The 16,976-nt window shown below is 41.0% G+C and overlaps 1 protein-coding gene across 1 annotated transcript in view; it reads left to right on the top strand.

Annotated features, from left to right (window-relative positions):
- The window catches only part of plxna4 (plexin A4), a 209,367-nt gene that overhangs the window by 15,605 nt on the left and 176,786 nt on the right, over nt 1-16,976 (top strand). Inside the window, exon 2 of the mRNA XM_063905926.1 lies at nt 5,985-7,333. Coding sequence (XP_063761996.1) covers nt 6,089-7,333 — 1,245 coding nt within the window. The 5' untranslated portion in view covers nt 5,985-6,088. The remainder of the gene's footprint in view (nt 1-5,984; nt 7,334-16,976) is intronic.

Here is a 16,976-nt window from a genome sequence, read left to right as displayed (position 1 = left end):
CAAGAATAAAAATATTTTTTTAGCTTGTGTTTATTTTATTTATACAGCACCGGAGAAAAGTAAGAGACCTCTCCAAATTGTTCTTAAATCTTTATCTCTACATTGTAAGGCAGCCATTCTAGTGTCTGTTGAATTTTAACACAGATACAAATTGTCCGTTGTTTATAGAATACAATAAATCAATTAAAAAATATATTTACCTCAAAGACATGTCTATAAATAAGAAAACAAGAGAAAATGATATTGCTGAAGTGGTATTTTTTTCCGGGGCTGTATATTATGAAACTCAAACTCAGAGTAGGCTAACTCAAACATGTGTATATATATGCTTATACCTACTATAAATGTATATTCGGGTATGTTATAATGCATTAGCTTAGCTTGAGTCCTTTGAGAGCATTGAATTAGTGCTTTTATGTGACTGCGTGTATGCTCATTTGCTTAAATTTTACTCTCAAGTAATGTGTATCACTGGGTTTTTGTAAGAGAGGAATGGTGCATGTTATAGTTGTCAAAAGGATAATAATGAGTCATGAATCCTTCTGTTCTCTGTCCCTCGCTAATTATCTTATTCCTTGAGGCAGCTCTGTACAGTGTGTGTTGTTGTTTGGCTTCTCCTGATCTTGATGTACCCCTCATAGCCATTAGCACACTGCTAAGCTTCAGTTTACTTTGCTCTGGTTTCATTGTTTTTTTTTTTGCTAGTGATGAAATGTGGAGGCAAAATGTACTGTTGTTGGTGCCAAGGTATAATGCCAGTTTCGATGTGTTGGGAGGGCATCACTACTGCGCCTGCTTGCTGTGTTTTTGTGTATTTTATGCAGGTGTCAAGTTGGAGTGTGTGTCTTGCTGTGTTGTGGTCATGATGTTGCTGTGCAGCTTGGAAAGCGTGTGTGAGTGTTTGTGAATGTGATTGTGCTCTGAGTGCAGGGACACTGTTTTCCTCCACTTGCAGTGTGTGGCTGCAATGCAGATGACGCTTATTCTTCTGATCAGTGCCAGAGCCCAGCAGGGGAAAGGTTTGGAGGGAGGTTGGGGGGGGCATTCACCACCCCAGTCAGTACATCCACTGATCTGGGACGCGCATCTCTGTCTGCTTGTTTTCTTTTGTTCTATTGCCTCTGTGTCACTGTGTTTCTCTGTCATTTCTGCCTCACATATATCTTCTTTTCCAGCTTTTCTCTTCCCATGCCTACCAATACTTGATTGTATACTAGTACTTCAACTACTACTACTACTACTACTACTACTACTACTATTACTACTACTACTACTACTACTACTATTACTACTACTACTCACAAACCAAGGCTTTTAATAACCCAGACCAACGGCTGCTGCAATCATAACAATAAAGTCTGAATTAATGCATTTTAACAGTCCCTTATTATAACTGTCCCTCCACTGTAGGCTACCAGTCATGGAAACAAGCTGCCAAGCAGATGTCATAGTAGCAGTTTTGCTGCATCATTTGAGCCGTGACAGCTTGAAGCAGTGAGAGCCTAAAAAAGTATTACAACAGCTATCAACCACCCTGAATCTTTCTTTCATAATGGGAAAGTAACAGTAAGGAGTAAGTAACAACTTTGAGATTAAAAATCCAATGAGTTTTTGACCTGTGAACCGCATTTTTCTCCTGCTTTAAAGCAAGATTTACATGAATTTTCCCAACCAGAAAGGTACATGCCCATCATAAGCCACAAAAGGACTCATGATAATGAGAATTATGAACCAAAAAATGATCAATCCCTCTGATATCAAACAGGACAGGACTGATAGAACTACAACTGCTTAGGTACTATTACCGCTACTGAGGCAGCTCTCTCTTAAATCTGTGTGATCATTGTGCCTCTGTGCTGCGTTGAACTTGCTATGCAGTTGTTTTAATTGTCATTGCAATCATATAGAGTTCACTGTCATTCAATCCCATTCTTTCACCCACCGACAGATTACTTTAGATAAGTATAGTTTTCTTTCTTTATGAATATAAAGGATTATGTGTAATTAACGTACTCCCTACTCACTCATAATCTCCTAATCCTATTTTACTCGTAGTGTTTTTTTATGAATGTGTTAAATTATTTTAAAACATTTGTGCACTGAGAAGTTAATCTGTTTACCAAAGACTTTGACAGTTTCTTCCATTCCAAGTCATTTCTTACACATAAATGCCTCCCCTCTTTCAGGCTATAAATAGCCAGGGATTATTTTGTCAAGGCTTTCTTTTTTTGTTGCGTCTCCTCAAATTGTCATGTCTGGCCTTGGCTCTCCATTACACAATCATTGCCAAACCAAAATGGCTCATGACATATCCATAATAGCTTTGCCTAATACTGTTGTCCATGGAATTTGCTTTGCAGCATCAGAATATTTTGTCTGAAACAGATCAACTTGTAGCAGTTTATCTGTGGCCCTTACAGGGTGTTTGAGTCTTTTCTGAAGTTTTGAGCCATTCTTGACAGCTAGACTAAACGTATGTGTGAGAGAAGAAAATGAACTATCATTTGTTTTGGGGCTGAGGGGGTGGGGCATATTTTATACATTTGCCAATACTGCTCTGCAGCATGGGCGATGCAACTTCACCTGATGGAGCTTAGACACTCTCTTCTCTTCAGAGCCACATTTCACTTTCTGCACTGAACACAGGATAATACCCTTAATTAGTTACATTTACACATTGTAAATGCTGTTTATATCTCCCTTTTCTGGTCTGTATTTTTACACTTATGATGCGATTGCTCCTGGCCTGACAGCGTTTAAAAACATGAAAAACAGAAAATAGAAATATCCCAATTATTTTATAAAGACTTGGCTCACACTCAGTTTTCCGTCTCACAGATGGAAATAATGCACACAAACAGACACAGGGTTGTTTTTGCCCACAGTTCTAACGACCCTGGAAGTATGTGTCTGGAAAAGAGTGTGGTGCTAATCATGAATTCATTAGCACTCTTTGATGTCTATAGGGCTGTTAATGTGTGATCCTGTGTGGGTTTGTGTGTGTATATGTGTGTTGGATATTTGAGTAAATCTTGCAGCAAGCCCAGAGCACTAGTTGCTAGCGAGACACTCTGGTCACAGAACTTGAAGCCATGCTACCCTTTTGCATCTGCCATATTCTTGAACAGGTCTGTTGGTTGTTGACATATTTACAAACTCCCATCAGTCAAAGTAAGAATAAATAAATGATGTGAATAATGTTGCTGAAATATTTTCTGTCAACCCTAATTAGAGGTAATTTTTCTCTCATGCTGTAATTTGCACTTTTTTCTCAAACTTCATCACCACTAAAGGCATGTACTAATGGCACGCAACTGCATACAGATAAACTATCAACCCCTGTGTGGCTGTGTGTGTGTGCATACTTCTGATGTGTAACTCCTCAGATCCAAAGCAAACTTTAATTAATGGCGCTTGATGATCTGCAGGCAAAGGCAAACAGCAACTAAACGAGCTTCTACCCTAACCCCCCCTCCCCCTAAGGAAGGATAATTGCATTTCACCAACAGATTAATGTGGCCGACACACTGCCATTGCAGGGTACCTCTGACGGGACTGCAATTTGATTTCCTTTCAGAGGTTTTCGTGTTTTATGTTCTCAAAACTCCCATTTATTTCTCACAGGAGAGTGCTGGGATCCTATTTTTTTGTTGTTTTATTTTTGGATGTCAGCTGTGTTAAACTGCGTTAGTGTTTAAACTCACGAGGATAGGTGGATGTGAAGCTGCTGTAAAAGCTCCTCTCTTTGTGTCTCACGCCCTTCTTTTACTTCTGAGTCTCCTTTCATTTCCCTTCTTTCCTCTCCGACTCTTTTCAATTAATAATAACTGCTGAATAAAGTTGTCTGTGGATTTCAGACTTTGTTATGGCTGTCCCTCCAGCTAGGTAATTGATAGGTGGGAGCTCCAGTGCTGTTCCCTTTTGTAAGATTAATATGCAGCTCCCCTTTTTTTTATTTTTAACAATATGACTGCCCATTCATCCCCCCTAAGGTACGAGCAGCAGCTTTCACTAGCTCCTTTTTCTAAACCTGTCTCTTTTGCAGGCATTTTCTCTTTACTAAGAGGACCAAATAGAAACACTTTTGTAGATATTTTTTTTGCATCGTGTTTTGGGGGTTTTTAGTTACTAAAACATATTTTTTGTATTTCAATGAATGTGTATTAAGTGAACGTTTTTTTTATATTAGTGTTAATCCCAAACTCGGTCTCTCCCTTAACGCCATGGTAATGATCGCACTTTGACTTTCACACACATCCGAGCATAAAGGCCCAAACCTGTCAATGTGTCACCTTTTCTATCTCTGTATCGGTTTTTATCCCTCTCATCATCCTCTCTGGTCCTCTTATCATGTGTGGAGAGGCTGTCTGTTCTTTCTCTCTCTCTGCCTGCCAGCCGATGGAGGGGAGATTGGTAAGATTGCAGTGAGGTTGCGTTTGACACCACCTCAACTTGTGATTGCTTGGATATGAACTTGAGATGAGATCTGTGGCTGGATAATGTCAGGTAGAACCACCATTTATTGGCGGTAGCCTTTTGATCATAGTAAAAAGCTTCTCAAGAAATGTCTATATGTATGAATGGAATGTTTGCCAAAATTAATGTTAAAAGTTGTAAAATTAGCCATACTGTTTTGGATGTTTTAGCTTCGCCATTAAATATGGAATTGTTCACATTTTGATATACACATTTTTTTACATTTTTGCCTAAACCATCTATTTAGCTGATGAAGATTTACACAACATTTTTAAATGACTTCCCCCTAGACCTCTCACACAACAATATGTAAATTCCTTTTTATATTTTCAAATTAAGAAGAAAATGTGTTGATATTCACATATAATTTTTTCCCATTGCTAGAACATGCAGTCAGCACTTTGCACTGATATAGATTTTGTTAAGTGTTGCAGGTTTTCCTTTCTTGTGTGTACATGTGTACAACTCATATCTGGATACTACCCAGGTAAACACACCTCCTCATGATATCGAGTTTGACTTTGGAGAGGGTCCTAATGAGCAGGCGACACACACAGGGGACCACCGTGTTTACAGGAAATGCTGTAGGGTCCCCTTTATAATCTCTGCTGGTGTGTGTCTTATGCTGTGTGCTGGCCACTTTGACAGTATAGATATAACAGTTCCACTTGGCCACAACATGCAAAATGTTCACTAAATTGGCATGGTTTCACATTTGTGTGTTCCTGTGTGCTGTGCTGTTTAGTGCTGAGACTTTGCAAATGAACTGTGGACTATAGGGAAGCTTATTTCTGCAAACGCTTGCATTTCCTCGCTAATTGTTCCTCTTCTGCCCATAAACCACCTACTTTGTGTGCGTGTGCATGTTTCAGTGTGAGTGTTTGTGTGTGTGTGTGTGTGTGTAGTTATAGAAAGAAACTATAGAGAGACACTCTGCTAGCAGTGTCAGCAGGTGAGCTGCCCTATTGGGAGAGAAGAGAGAAATCGCCAAAGCATGCAAATTGCTCCTCCAAGGGGAGAATCAATTAGGTGCATAGCGGCTGTAACAGAAAGGCATGGAGGGGCGTAGAGGAGCAGGGGTCCATGCAGAGAGATGGTGCAGAGCCATGCTGATCACCTCCTCTGAGACCATGCATTACTCCTCCTCTTCTGTCCTTTTCCTCAATCCATGGACTCATCCTATTGGCTAAAGCTCTCCCTCTACACTGCCTTTTAAACCTCTACTGTGCCTCAGCCTGATTCATTTTTCTGTCTAGCCCATTTATTTTCTTTTGGAATCTCAAGTGTGTGGCCTCTTCACCTCTTTTCCTCATTATTCTTTGTTAAGATGCTCTGCTGTAATCTGTGTGCAATGAATAATAATACAAATCCCATCATACAGTCACAGTATTTCATAATGTTTATCTATCAATCCCATGTAAAGGTTACCTTGAATGTTTACCAATGTTTTGCTCATGTTTGTGTTCCTGTTGCAGTTGTTCACTGGGTTTTCTTTCTTCCCTCTTTAGGTACATGATGTCCTCCATCTCAAGAGAGGCTTGATCTTGATTGGCCGACAGTACTGGACTGTGCCTCCTTCCCTCTCCTCACCACTCCCAGCCTGAGAACAGCCATGACGTCCCTAACGAGGACACGCACCTGCTTTTTTGTATACTGCTTTCTGTCCAGTCTGGGGCTTTCTGTGACATCACAAACCGTGGTACAAGTCCCACAAGCTCACAGTGCCGGCTCCCAGGTGATCACAGCATCCCTTCAGGAAGGGGAGTATGCATCATTTCATGCTGAGAACCCTGCTTGGACATTCAACCATCTTGCAGTGGACTATCGCAATGGCAATGTCTATTTGGGAGCTGTCAATCGCATATACAAACTGTCCCCCAGCTTAGAGGTCCAGGTGTCCCATGAGACCGGTCCAGATGAAGACAACCGCAAGTGCTACCCACCTCGTATAGTCCAGCCCTGCAGTGAGCCGTTATCGCTCACCAACAATGTCAACAAGATGCTCCTGATGGACTATCGGGAGAACCGGTTGCTAGCGTGTGGCAGCCTCTACCAGGGCATCTGCAAACTCCTCCGCCTGGATGATCTTTTCAAACTGGGGGAGCCCTTTCACAAAAAGGAGCACTACCTCTCTGGTGTCAACGAGAGTGGCTCTGTGTTTGGCGTCATAGTGTCATATGGCAATGCCTCTCCGGACATGCTGTTTATAGCCACAGCAGTGGATGGCAAACCAGAGTACTTCCCTACCATCTCTAGCCGCAAGTTGGCCAGAAACTCTGAGGAAGATGGCATGTTTGCTTATGTATTCCACGATGAGTTTGTGGCCTCTATGATTAAAATTCCTTCAGACACCTTCACGGTCATCCCGGACTTTGACATATACTACATTTATGGCTTTGCCAGTGGGAACTTTGTCTACTTTCTGACTTTGCAGCCGGAAATGGGAGGTGGGCCAACTACTGGATCCTCCTCTACTGGTCGGGAACAGGTGTACACCTCCAAGATAGTCCGCCTCTGCAAGGCTGACACCGCCTTTAACTCCTACGTGGAGGTACCTATTGGATGCATTAGTGGCAACGTTGAGTACCGGTTACTTGAGGCGGCCTACCTGTCCAAAGCTGGTGCTATCTTGGCACGCTCACTAGATGTGGCACCGGATGATGATGTTTTGTTCGCCGTTTTCTCAAAAGGACAAAAGAGACGTCCACGTCAGGCATCGCAGGACTCTGCACTGTGTGTCTTCTCTCTGCGAAAGATCAATGAGAAAATCAAGGAGAGGCTGCAGTCATGCTACAAGGGTGAAGGCACACTGGACCTGGCCTGGCTCAAAGTCAAAGATATCCCCTGCAGCAGTGCGGTGAGTTCTACTACAATGCACATGCACATTTAGTGACTTTCACACACATTTGCACTCCACCAAATGAAATGGGGAGATTTAAACTACGTTGGTAGTTGTTTTTTATTTCACACTTTACAGACACACTCATTACACACTGTGGTCCTAATCTATCAGAACAGCAGGCGTCAAACTGTTCTGTTTAAAGCAGCATTCAGCAAAACTCATTTAAGAGAAGAGCACTTAAACAGACAGCATATAGAAAAAACAAACACTGGTGATTTCTTATCGCTGGAGTAGTTTATTTCGGAGGGACATCACAGGTGAGTCTTTCTGGAGGATAATGAGTTGTGAAGGCTCTTCATTGTTAATATAATGAGCCTTGGTGCACTGCAGGAGGCCTTCCTGAACACTGTTCATAGGTGGGTTCATGCTCCATCCCATTACGATGTGACATTAACTATCAACTGCCTCTACCTATCTGCTCCCTCTTTAAACAATACAGCTGAATGCTCAGCCAAATTACCATAATTCCATTCTCCATAACAGCATTACAAATTCAGTGATTCAGTTCATTTGATTTCTCACTTTAAGCATATAAAAAACAAGGTTAAATTGGGTGTTACATGTTTAAACCAGTTTTACAAGCATCCAAAACAGTTTCATGCATGCTTTTTCTTAAACTCATTACATCATTAACACAAACTCAAGAAATACAAAATGACCGTGATCAGAGCGCATCTTAGTTAACATGCTCCTATGTGAACCACAACCTTGATTGCCAATTTTGAGTTAAGAGAGGTTTAGAATATGTGTTAACATAGCAGAGCACTCGGATGTGGTGTGTTTTTCACATAGATCATCGAAGTATGTTTTGATTCAAATGATTGGGTCCTTTTGCATTAGATTCTTTAAGTATATTTTTCTTTAACCAAGTAACCTGTAGATAATCCATTCAATGTGGCCTATATTATTTATGTATTTGATATAATAAAGACAGTTGCCTTCAAAATGTATGCAATGCACATTTTTATTAAGAAATAAACTCATTGGAATGATAAATGATATATTCCTTACTCCTGTCAGACACAAATGAGAATTTCTAAATCTACAAAATACTTCAAGCTAAAATGTGCTGACTTGGTCATTGCATTATTTTAGAAACATTCATTTGATCCTCTCACTGCGCCTCTGTCCAAATTATTCTGACCTTAGCCATGCACGATCTGGAGAAGACATTATGAAGTTGACCCTCTCTTGTGTTTGGTTCTGAAATCACAGTGTTTATCTATTACTCCTCGTTTCTGGCCTGGCACACGTGCCGAGGCGCTTTTGTCTGCTGCTTGAGGGCCTGATAAATCATGCCTGGGGTGTCGCTGTCAGCAGGGAGAGGGACTGTGAGGGAGCACACAGGGGTTAGCGCTGAGGAATGATGCCATTTCAGCATGCGCCACAGTATCGCCACTGCCACCGCATAAATTAGACCTTGCTGAACAAGTGACGGTGGACTCCGCAGGAGATAGATGAGTTGTGACACACACATACACACACACTTTCCTCCGCTTGTAAGTATGGCTACTGTAAAGATGGAGGCGGTAGCATTTAAAGCCAGAGAGAGGCTCTTAAAAAAAGTAGAATAAGAGCGATATATGTAGATCAGATCATTACATGTTGCTTTAGAGTTGATGCTTCAGTCATAAGTCAGGGGCATATTGCTTGAGCATTAGTAAATTGGTAGATGTAAATAAAGGTGGATATATTTCCTATGAGTGTTTTCACAGTGAGAGTATTGTTTGGATATAGAGTTGTGGGCAAACACAACTCTCATCTCCTGTATGTGTCTGTGATGGATGGTTAGAGTATTTAATATTTCCTAGTAGATTTGTTTTAACTGCGTTAATATGTTTTATTACATTCGTCACGTTCTGGTGAACACAATATCTCAGGTATGCCTTGAGGGAATTTCTTTAAACTTGTTACAGACGTCCATTTGGACTCTGGATTTGTGTGACATCACAAAACTCATATTTTGTCCATTACATCTATAAACTTTATGCTGCTTATGACTATTTCACACAAATGATGAAGTAATTACATTTTCGGAAAGCTGTAAACTACAATTGGACTGGTTAGCAGACACATAAAGGCCGTAATTCTAGTTTTATGAATCGTTGGTTGTCAGTCGCTGATTAATTGAATTGATGCATCACTGGAAGCGCAGTGTCTCTGATATCATCTGAAATGTAGTTTACGCTCATTGTTCACTTCCTCTCCATTCTGTGTCTCCCTTCCCTGCTGCGGAGATCAAACATGGATACACAGTTTACTCATTCGCACACAATTTTTTATATGAACCAAATAAGGTTTCTCAGGATATTTAGTTGTTTGGTTCTGTCAATCATAAGAAACACTAACTAAGGAATCAAACAACCACATAAATATTAAATATGTTTTGTACCCAATCACATACAACCCTTGAAATCATGACAAAGAATCAATAAAAAGGGATTGAGGATAGGATTTAGACTGAAGATTGTATTGAAAAATAGCAGCGTTAGACTACAATTGTTAATATTTGTACATACTGTATGTGGAAATGTGGGCAGACTTTTTCCAGATACAGTTCACTAATAGTTCAGAACATTAGAACAATATCATATTATTATTTTTGTGAAACCTGTGTATTGTAAATCGGTTAAGGTCTCTAGTTTAACACATGTGATCAACTGAAATGTTTTAAGCAAATACGTATTGATATCAAGGTTGTTGGGACAATGAGCTCATCTCAGTAGGTAGATGTGTTCAAGGACACAGGCCTGAGTAGGACACTATAAACACTCACTCCCCTCAGACCTTCGCTGCTTTACACCATCTTTAACAGGCTTTCAGTCGGAGTGGGACGGATGGAAAGTTGAGAAGAAAAAGTATGTATAGAGTGGTGTTATGGGTGAGAGCAATCGAGAGGATGGATAGTGAGAGGGTGAGTGAGGGTAGATGCTTCCTCTCTCCCCCAAACAGCCACGCTTGGCTGAGCCACATAATGCGTGCTCAACAGTATAAGTCTGCAAAGGGCCTGCATCCATAGATCATTGTGAAGTGGCATGTGACCTATAAAAAAAAAATGCTGCCTGCTCCCTACATGTTCACTGTGTCAGCAAAAAAAACCCAGAACAACAAAACAGCGGGATCGCAATAAATCCCCTCTCTGCTCTCTTTTCTCTCATCCTTGATTCATTGCTTGGTGCCTCTGCCGCTTTTCTTTCACTTCTTTGCCTGTCCTCGTCATGTTCTTATAAAAAAAAGTTACCACCATCTTATCATTGTCTCTTATGCTTTCCATCCGTCTCTGTGTGTCCTTCTCTCCCCTTTATCTCCCCTTACAAAGCTTTCTATGGGCACAGTGGGAAGTGTTGTCCCTCACCCTCCCACTAAACACGGAGGAGAAAATTACAAGGTCGCCTGTAAGTCCCTGACAGGCCACGGCCATCCCCTCATCCCTTCTGCTAATGATCATTAATTACATGTCATTAACTAACACGCCACGGGCTATTCTTCCACATTTGTCACGTGCTATCGACTTCACATTCTGAATTCACTCCAATTAATTAGATTATTCCACTCGGTCGCCGCTGTTTCTTCGAGTCTTTTCCTTGATCTCTCTCAAAGTCGCCCCCCAACACACACACTCATCCCTACCACGTTTCATCCTTCACTTGAAAGAAACTCTTCAATAAATAGGATGTTCTCTGCCTTCCCATCCATGCTCATATTTCATGTTATGGCCTCTTTTTCTGTCTTTCTACTTTGTTCTGTTTGACCAACCTTTTGAATGGTGTTGTCTCCGGTGCCGCCTATCTCCATCCCTCCTCCTGATTGCGTAGCATAATCAGCGGCTGGCTGCTGCTGCTGATGAGTCAGTCTAGGCCACATCCTCAGGAAGGGAAAGGCTAGTGGATTCATTAAGAACATCCAGACAGCACCCCCTCTCCTCCTACCCCCCCACTTCACCCCACTCCATCCACATATCCGCTATCCTGCCTGGTGCCTGGCTCGCTAATTAAATCTCCATACATGATACCACTTGCTAAAGGTCAGAATCCATCACGATATCATTATTCTGTGATTAAACAAATGTCTCCTGCTTCCTCCTACTCTGTGCCTGCTGCCCTCGGCCTGAAAAGAATGACTGAATCGAGGTACATTCATTTATTTGCCCGGTTATTTTTGCCTTTTGTCAAGCTCCTAGAAACAGTTCTGTTTGCTCAGGCCTTCTATTTCTATTACTCCCCAGTAAGCAGAACGGTACAATCTGTAAGAGAAAAAACGAACAAAACCAATCCTACGTTAGTGAAATTCATCATAGTTACACATTTGGTCCAAAAGCTCATGAATAGCTAAATTGTTGACAACCTTTAAATGCGATGCAGTCCGTTATTACTCCTAACTAACAAATGACCAGCAGGTTCAATCAATGCTTCTCTGACAGAGCCTCAACAAGAGAAACAAACAAAGCTGTAGTGGTTGCAATGGATTTAAGGAAGAATCCCTAATGAACTGCCAACTCCAAAGACTTAGAGACTGGTAGGAAGATTTTTATCACGTGAAAAATGAGTTTGCTGGAGAAAATAAGACAGTTGTGCCGAATAATCATTCCAAAAGATATTACAAAAAATGGTGTGCCAGTGCACAGTTAACATAAACTCCCATCTTGATTCGGAAAGGTTCTATTGCTGCTTTTTCCGTAGCTCTGCTTTGGTGATGTTTCAATTTTTATTCATATCCTCCTGCTGTTTTGTGAGTTCCCGATTTGATTGTTATTCCTAATCATTTATTAACTGCCGTAGCTGCTCAGCTGGTGCTCGCCTCTGTGAACATAAATAAAAAAAACATATTACAGATTGAAAACTGAACCTGCCTCCTGGCATAGATGCATGCCAATGTATCTAGCAAATAAAGGAATCTTCATGCAGATCCTGGAAGAACTAATATCTGGACCCTGTTTATATTTAATTCAAAAGTGTCTAACTGCTACTTAACCTGCTAGAAATATTAATGTTATTTGTTTGTCATTGTTATTTTATATATAATGTTTCTTTCTGCGTCTTTCTTATTCTGCTTTAGTCTGATACCAGCATCTTCAAGCAGATGGCTCAATTGAGTAGCTATAAGGTTTGACAGTCTTCAGAACAGACCGTTCTTTTGAAGGGGAAAATGGGAAAATGATTCATGGAAACAGGACACAAGTGGAAGAGTGACTTGTGCACTGCACATCTTTCTGTATGTGTGTTTACGTCACGCTTTGTGTGATGGTGTGTTCTGTCAGGCGTTGCTAGTGTGATGGAGGGCACAATGGATGAGTGGACAGACAGACTTAGTCTTGGCACAGTAGCCAGTGGTCCAACTGATACACACCACACATAAGCACTCACACACTCACACACTCACTCTCAGGTCAGAAAACACACGACAGGAAAATCATTACAACATGTAGACTGAAAGGTTTAAGATAAATTCAAATCTACCAGATGTGATTTTTCTGTTCGGACTATAGTAGGCAGATCATAGAAATGCACAGGCATTAAGAAATCATTAAAATGTTTCATAACTCAACATATATAAGACCTGATCTCAACTTTTAGATTTATTTCCAATAGTTCTTCCCAAGAGCAAATAGCTACCAGCTGCATTACAACTTAGTAAAACTTCAACTGACTAGCACTTTCCTGCTTTTGCCTTTTTTAAGTCAGTCAACATTTCAGAGAGTCATATTAGTAGTACACTAAATTGGCAGTGATATCGACCCACATATTAAAAAACTAATGCAGCCTAATAAAAAAGTCCTGCATTCAGCAACTGCTACCATAGACAGTCAAACAATGAGATCAATGTTACATACCGCATACACATATACAAATTAAGAGCAAATTATGAATTATAAGAATTAGACATGCTTTTTATGCCTTCTAATCATTGTGAGCTGCTTTACTTCAAAGAGACTAACTTCTGCTGCAGGCCGGCAGTCATACAGCTAATGTTTTAGTACAGTTGGGTTGAATGTTGACATTATATCTTACAATGAACACCGCAAAGCCACTTAGTCATGACATAATTCTCTAGTGCCGCCAATCATCCTGGCAGGTCAGTCATTTTGCACAGTATGCTAGAGGGAATGCTGGAAGTCTAAGTGGCTAATTATATGATGAGCAACCACTTGGCCATATACTGTTTTTCATTTTACTCCTCTAGTCGTTCTTTATAAGCAGAGTTAAAAACAAGCCTCTCATACACTGCATTTTGTCATGCTGGCTTCTTATTATAAAAATACTATGCATACAATGAGTATACTAAAATGAACTGGGGAAGAAAGTCATACAAAAATGAGACATGGAGTTTAAAAATGCATTAAAGAGGGATAGCTAGTGCAATAAACCGGACTCTTCGGAGCATCCAACGCTAGAGCAGTGACATGAAGCGAAATGTCTCCGAGGTTTAACGTGTGTCATTAACTTGGTGAACTTGCAGCCAATGGAACGGGCCCTCACATCAGTGCAAGCCCAGATTAGGCCATACATCAGAGAGTGTTGGAGAGCGGATCCCTTTCAGTCCCCGCTAATCGCATTGAGCAACTCTCTCTCTGTTTCCCGCGCGCCCACTGCCCCCTCTTTTCCTCTGCACTCGGTATCTGCTGATCCCTCCGCACAGTCCAGAAGAGAGCTCTCTTTGTGCCGGTGCTGGCAGGCAAACAGAAGCACAGAGATGGATATGGCTGAGAGTGACCTGATTCTGCCTCAGTGCCTGGCGTCTATTCAAATACAGAGGCTCCGCTCTCCTGTCCCTCTGTCTTCAGGGAGGACCCCTCGGTCTTCCTCCTCTGTTACTACGCTACAGGACGCTGGCAGAAATACCCATCATCCATGAACAAGAATTGAGTTTGTAATTCCACAGCCTTTGAGTGGTTAATCACTGGTAGTAATCCAGAAGTATGCACATATATATATATATATATTTACATGTGTACAACTCTGTAAGTACCAACATGAGTAATCATTTGACCAAATCATAATCAGCAGCACTCTAGGACTGAAGTCAAGAAGGTTTTTGAAACTTTTTAACTTTGAATTTGTTTGTAAAAACTAAACTTAATTGGATAACTAAAAGTGATTTGTGACAATCTTATTTAAGAACAGCAGTCCTTTGTGGCGTATTCAATTATCTATACATGAGCAGTCCTAATGACTTGTTAAGCATGTGGATAGCTGAACCTTTTTCTTGTGTCCTACAACAATGGATCATTTGTGTCTTTGCTGAAATCGTACAAATCAAACAAGCATCTCCAGTGAGAATTAAAATGTTCAACTAGCAAAGGTCAAAGTCAAATCAAAAGTGTGACAGAAATGTTTGAGAGAGAAAAAGCTGTGGAAAAACAGTAACCCTGTGTTTGAATATGCTTTTAATGAGATGGATAGAGGGAAACAAAAAAGGACATAAAACACGATGGGAGCTTTGACAGCAGCGTGTTATTGGCAGACAATGTCAAGCGCTGCATTCATATTATTTGGTATTCTGACTAGAGACGCCCCGGTCTTCACAACTACAAATGTCATGTTATGGTGGTGCTATAATGAAAATGCGTCCACCTCCTGACACACACAGTATATTTCAAATGATTACAGAATGTGGGACAGAGATGGCAGCTGTGATTGGCAACTAGAAATAATAAAGCATATGTCAGTGACAAGATAAAAACACATATACACACAATAGATACAAAATCCTATTCTTGCTCATGCATCACCTTTTACTTGAGGACACAAACAAAAATGTGTTGACAGAAACTCACAGATAATATAAAGTGATTTTTAATGTTGAAAACCACTTTTACCCTTTTACAAAAGTAATCAATCTTGGGGGAAAGGGCTTCACATTTTATCTTTTGGGACCGTATTCAATCATCAAAGCTCCAAATACAACAAGGTATCCATTTTGCCTGTGATGGGCCCTGTTAACCTTTCAACCTTAGGATGATGAGGCTCCTTTATAACTGATGGCAACACAGAGAGGGTGTATCTCTGCCATAAAAACAATGAATATTAACAAATGCATAGCTGAGAGCTTCACTGCTGACTGGAGAGAACACACACTGGACATACACACTGACACTATAGTGGATATCCATTTTGGCAAGATGCTTGTTGTCTCAAATGAAAGACAGCGGGGGAGGGGGGGGGGGGGGGGGGGGAAGTGTTCACTGTTATTTCACGTAGTGACCCTGGTTCTCTTCAGAGCACCATTAATCTAGCAGTGAGCCACCACATGACTTGAATGACCTGAGAGAGTGCATTCTTGACAACAGCTCATTCTGAAAAGGTCAGGGGGGAGCAGAACCAGTAGAGGGAGGGAATACAGTGATTCCACTTCTTTTTTTTTCATGCATCAATATTCTTTGTCTATTGTCTTCTGTAGCTCAAGCATTCTTATTGATCATCTCTCCCTTCTCCACCTGTCTTTCACCTGACTCCTGACTGTCCTCCTCTCAACCCTCTAACCATACGACATGAACTTGACCCAAAATCAGGTCACCTCTATCGATCATCTATACCACTTCATAAAATCCCATGTTATAGCCTAAAGCTCATTGTGCTCTAAACCGGCCATGCTCCATTTGTCTAATGAAAGCAGTCCTCATATTTCCTCTGTGGCTCAGTCTGAGGCTTCTGATGATGATGATGGCCTTTACTGAAAGGTTGTGAGGAGACACTTGGTGCTTGCCAGATTGATCGAACGCCCAGGGGGTGCACTTCCAGGAGGAAAAACGGAAAATAAGACATAAACTAAAAGACCCTCTGTCCCAGAGCGCCCCACCTCTGACAGCTCAAACCACCATGCTGCTGTAGATTTGAAATGGTTCGATAGGTTTTAAGGTAAATGAGAGCCAAGATCTCAAGGAAGCATATTCCCCTCTGTCTTCTGAAGGAAGGATACCTCTATGTACGGTCTAGGGGACTCGCCTTAAGCTGAAAGTCTGACATCACAGTCTTTCGTTTTGCTTTACCTGACAAGTTCTACTTTTATTTGAACTAATATTATGTTTGGGTTATAATTAGCTATCAACCAATCCATGCTTACTCATTCATATCAAACCAAGGTTTTAATGTGAAGATTCAAATCAGTATGCAAACAGTTGCTTTTCATCAGGTTGTCATGTAAATGCTCGTATTTCATAACTCATACCCACTATCTCCCCAGCATTTTTTTGTGCATTTTGAAGGAACGTAAAGACGCTGTCAAGTCCTCATTCCTCATAGCAACCAACCGCATTGCCAAGCATTAATCAAGAGCAATGCCTGCGTCAGTCCTTAACCCAGTGTTTCAAATCTATCCATACACAGAGAATAATGACCAATCCCCAGCACCATTATTCTCTTATCAAAAGCCATAAGTCATTCTGCCCACAGTTGCTGGTATGAATATCAGCCCCGCAGGAGAGAACACATGCATTCAAAGACAAAATGTAGAGAGGCACACTACATGAAACACACCCCTCTGTATTTAATAACAGAATCACAGCAGCATGTCCACACTGAAAGCATAACTGATGAACCTCCATCAAGAGTTGCATTTGTTCCTTCTCTGATTCAGATTGTATATATATTTAGATGCATTG

The sequence above is a fragment of the Eleginops maclovinus genome, chromosome 17 (assembly GCF_036324505.1).
Source record: "Eleginops maclovinus isolate JMC-PN-2008 ecotype Puerto Natales chromosome 17, JC_Emac_rtc_rv5, whole genome shotgun sequence".
Taxonomy (NCBI): Eukaryota; Metazoa; Chordata; class Actinopteri; order Perciformes; family Eleginopidae; genus Eleginops; species Eleginops maclovinus.
The sequence above is the reverse complement of the archived record's forward strand: the minus strand, read 5'-3'. Positions and strand labels throughout refer to the sequence as shown.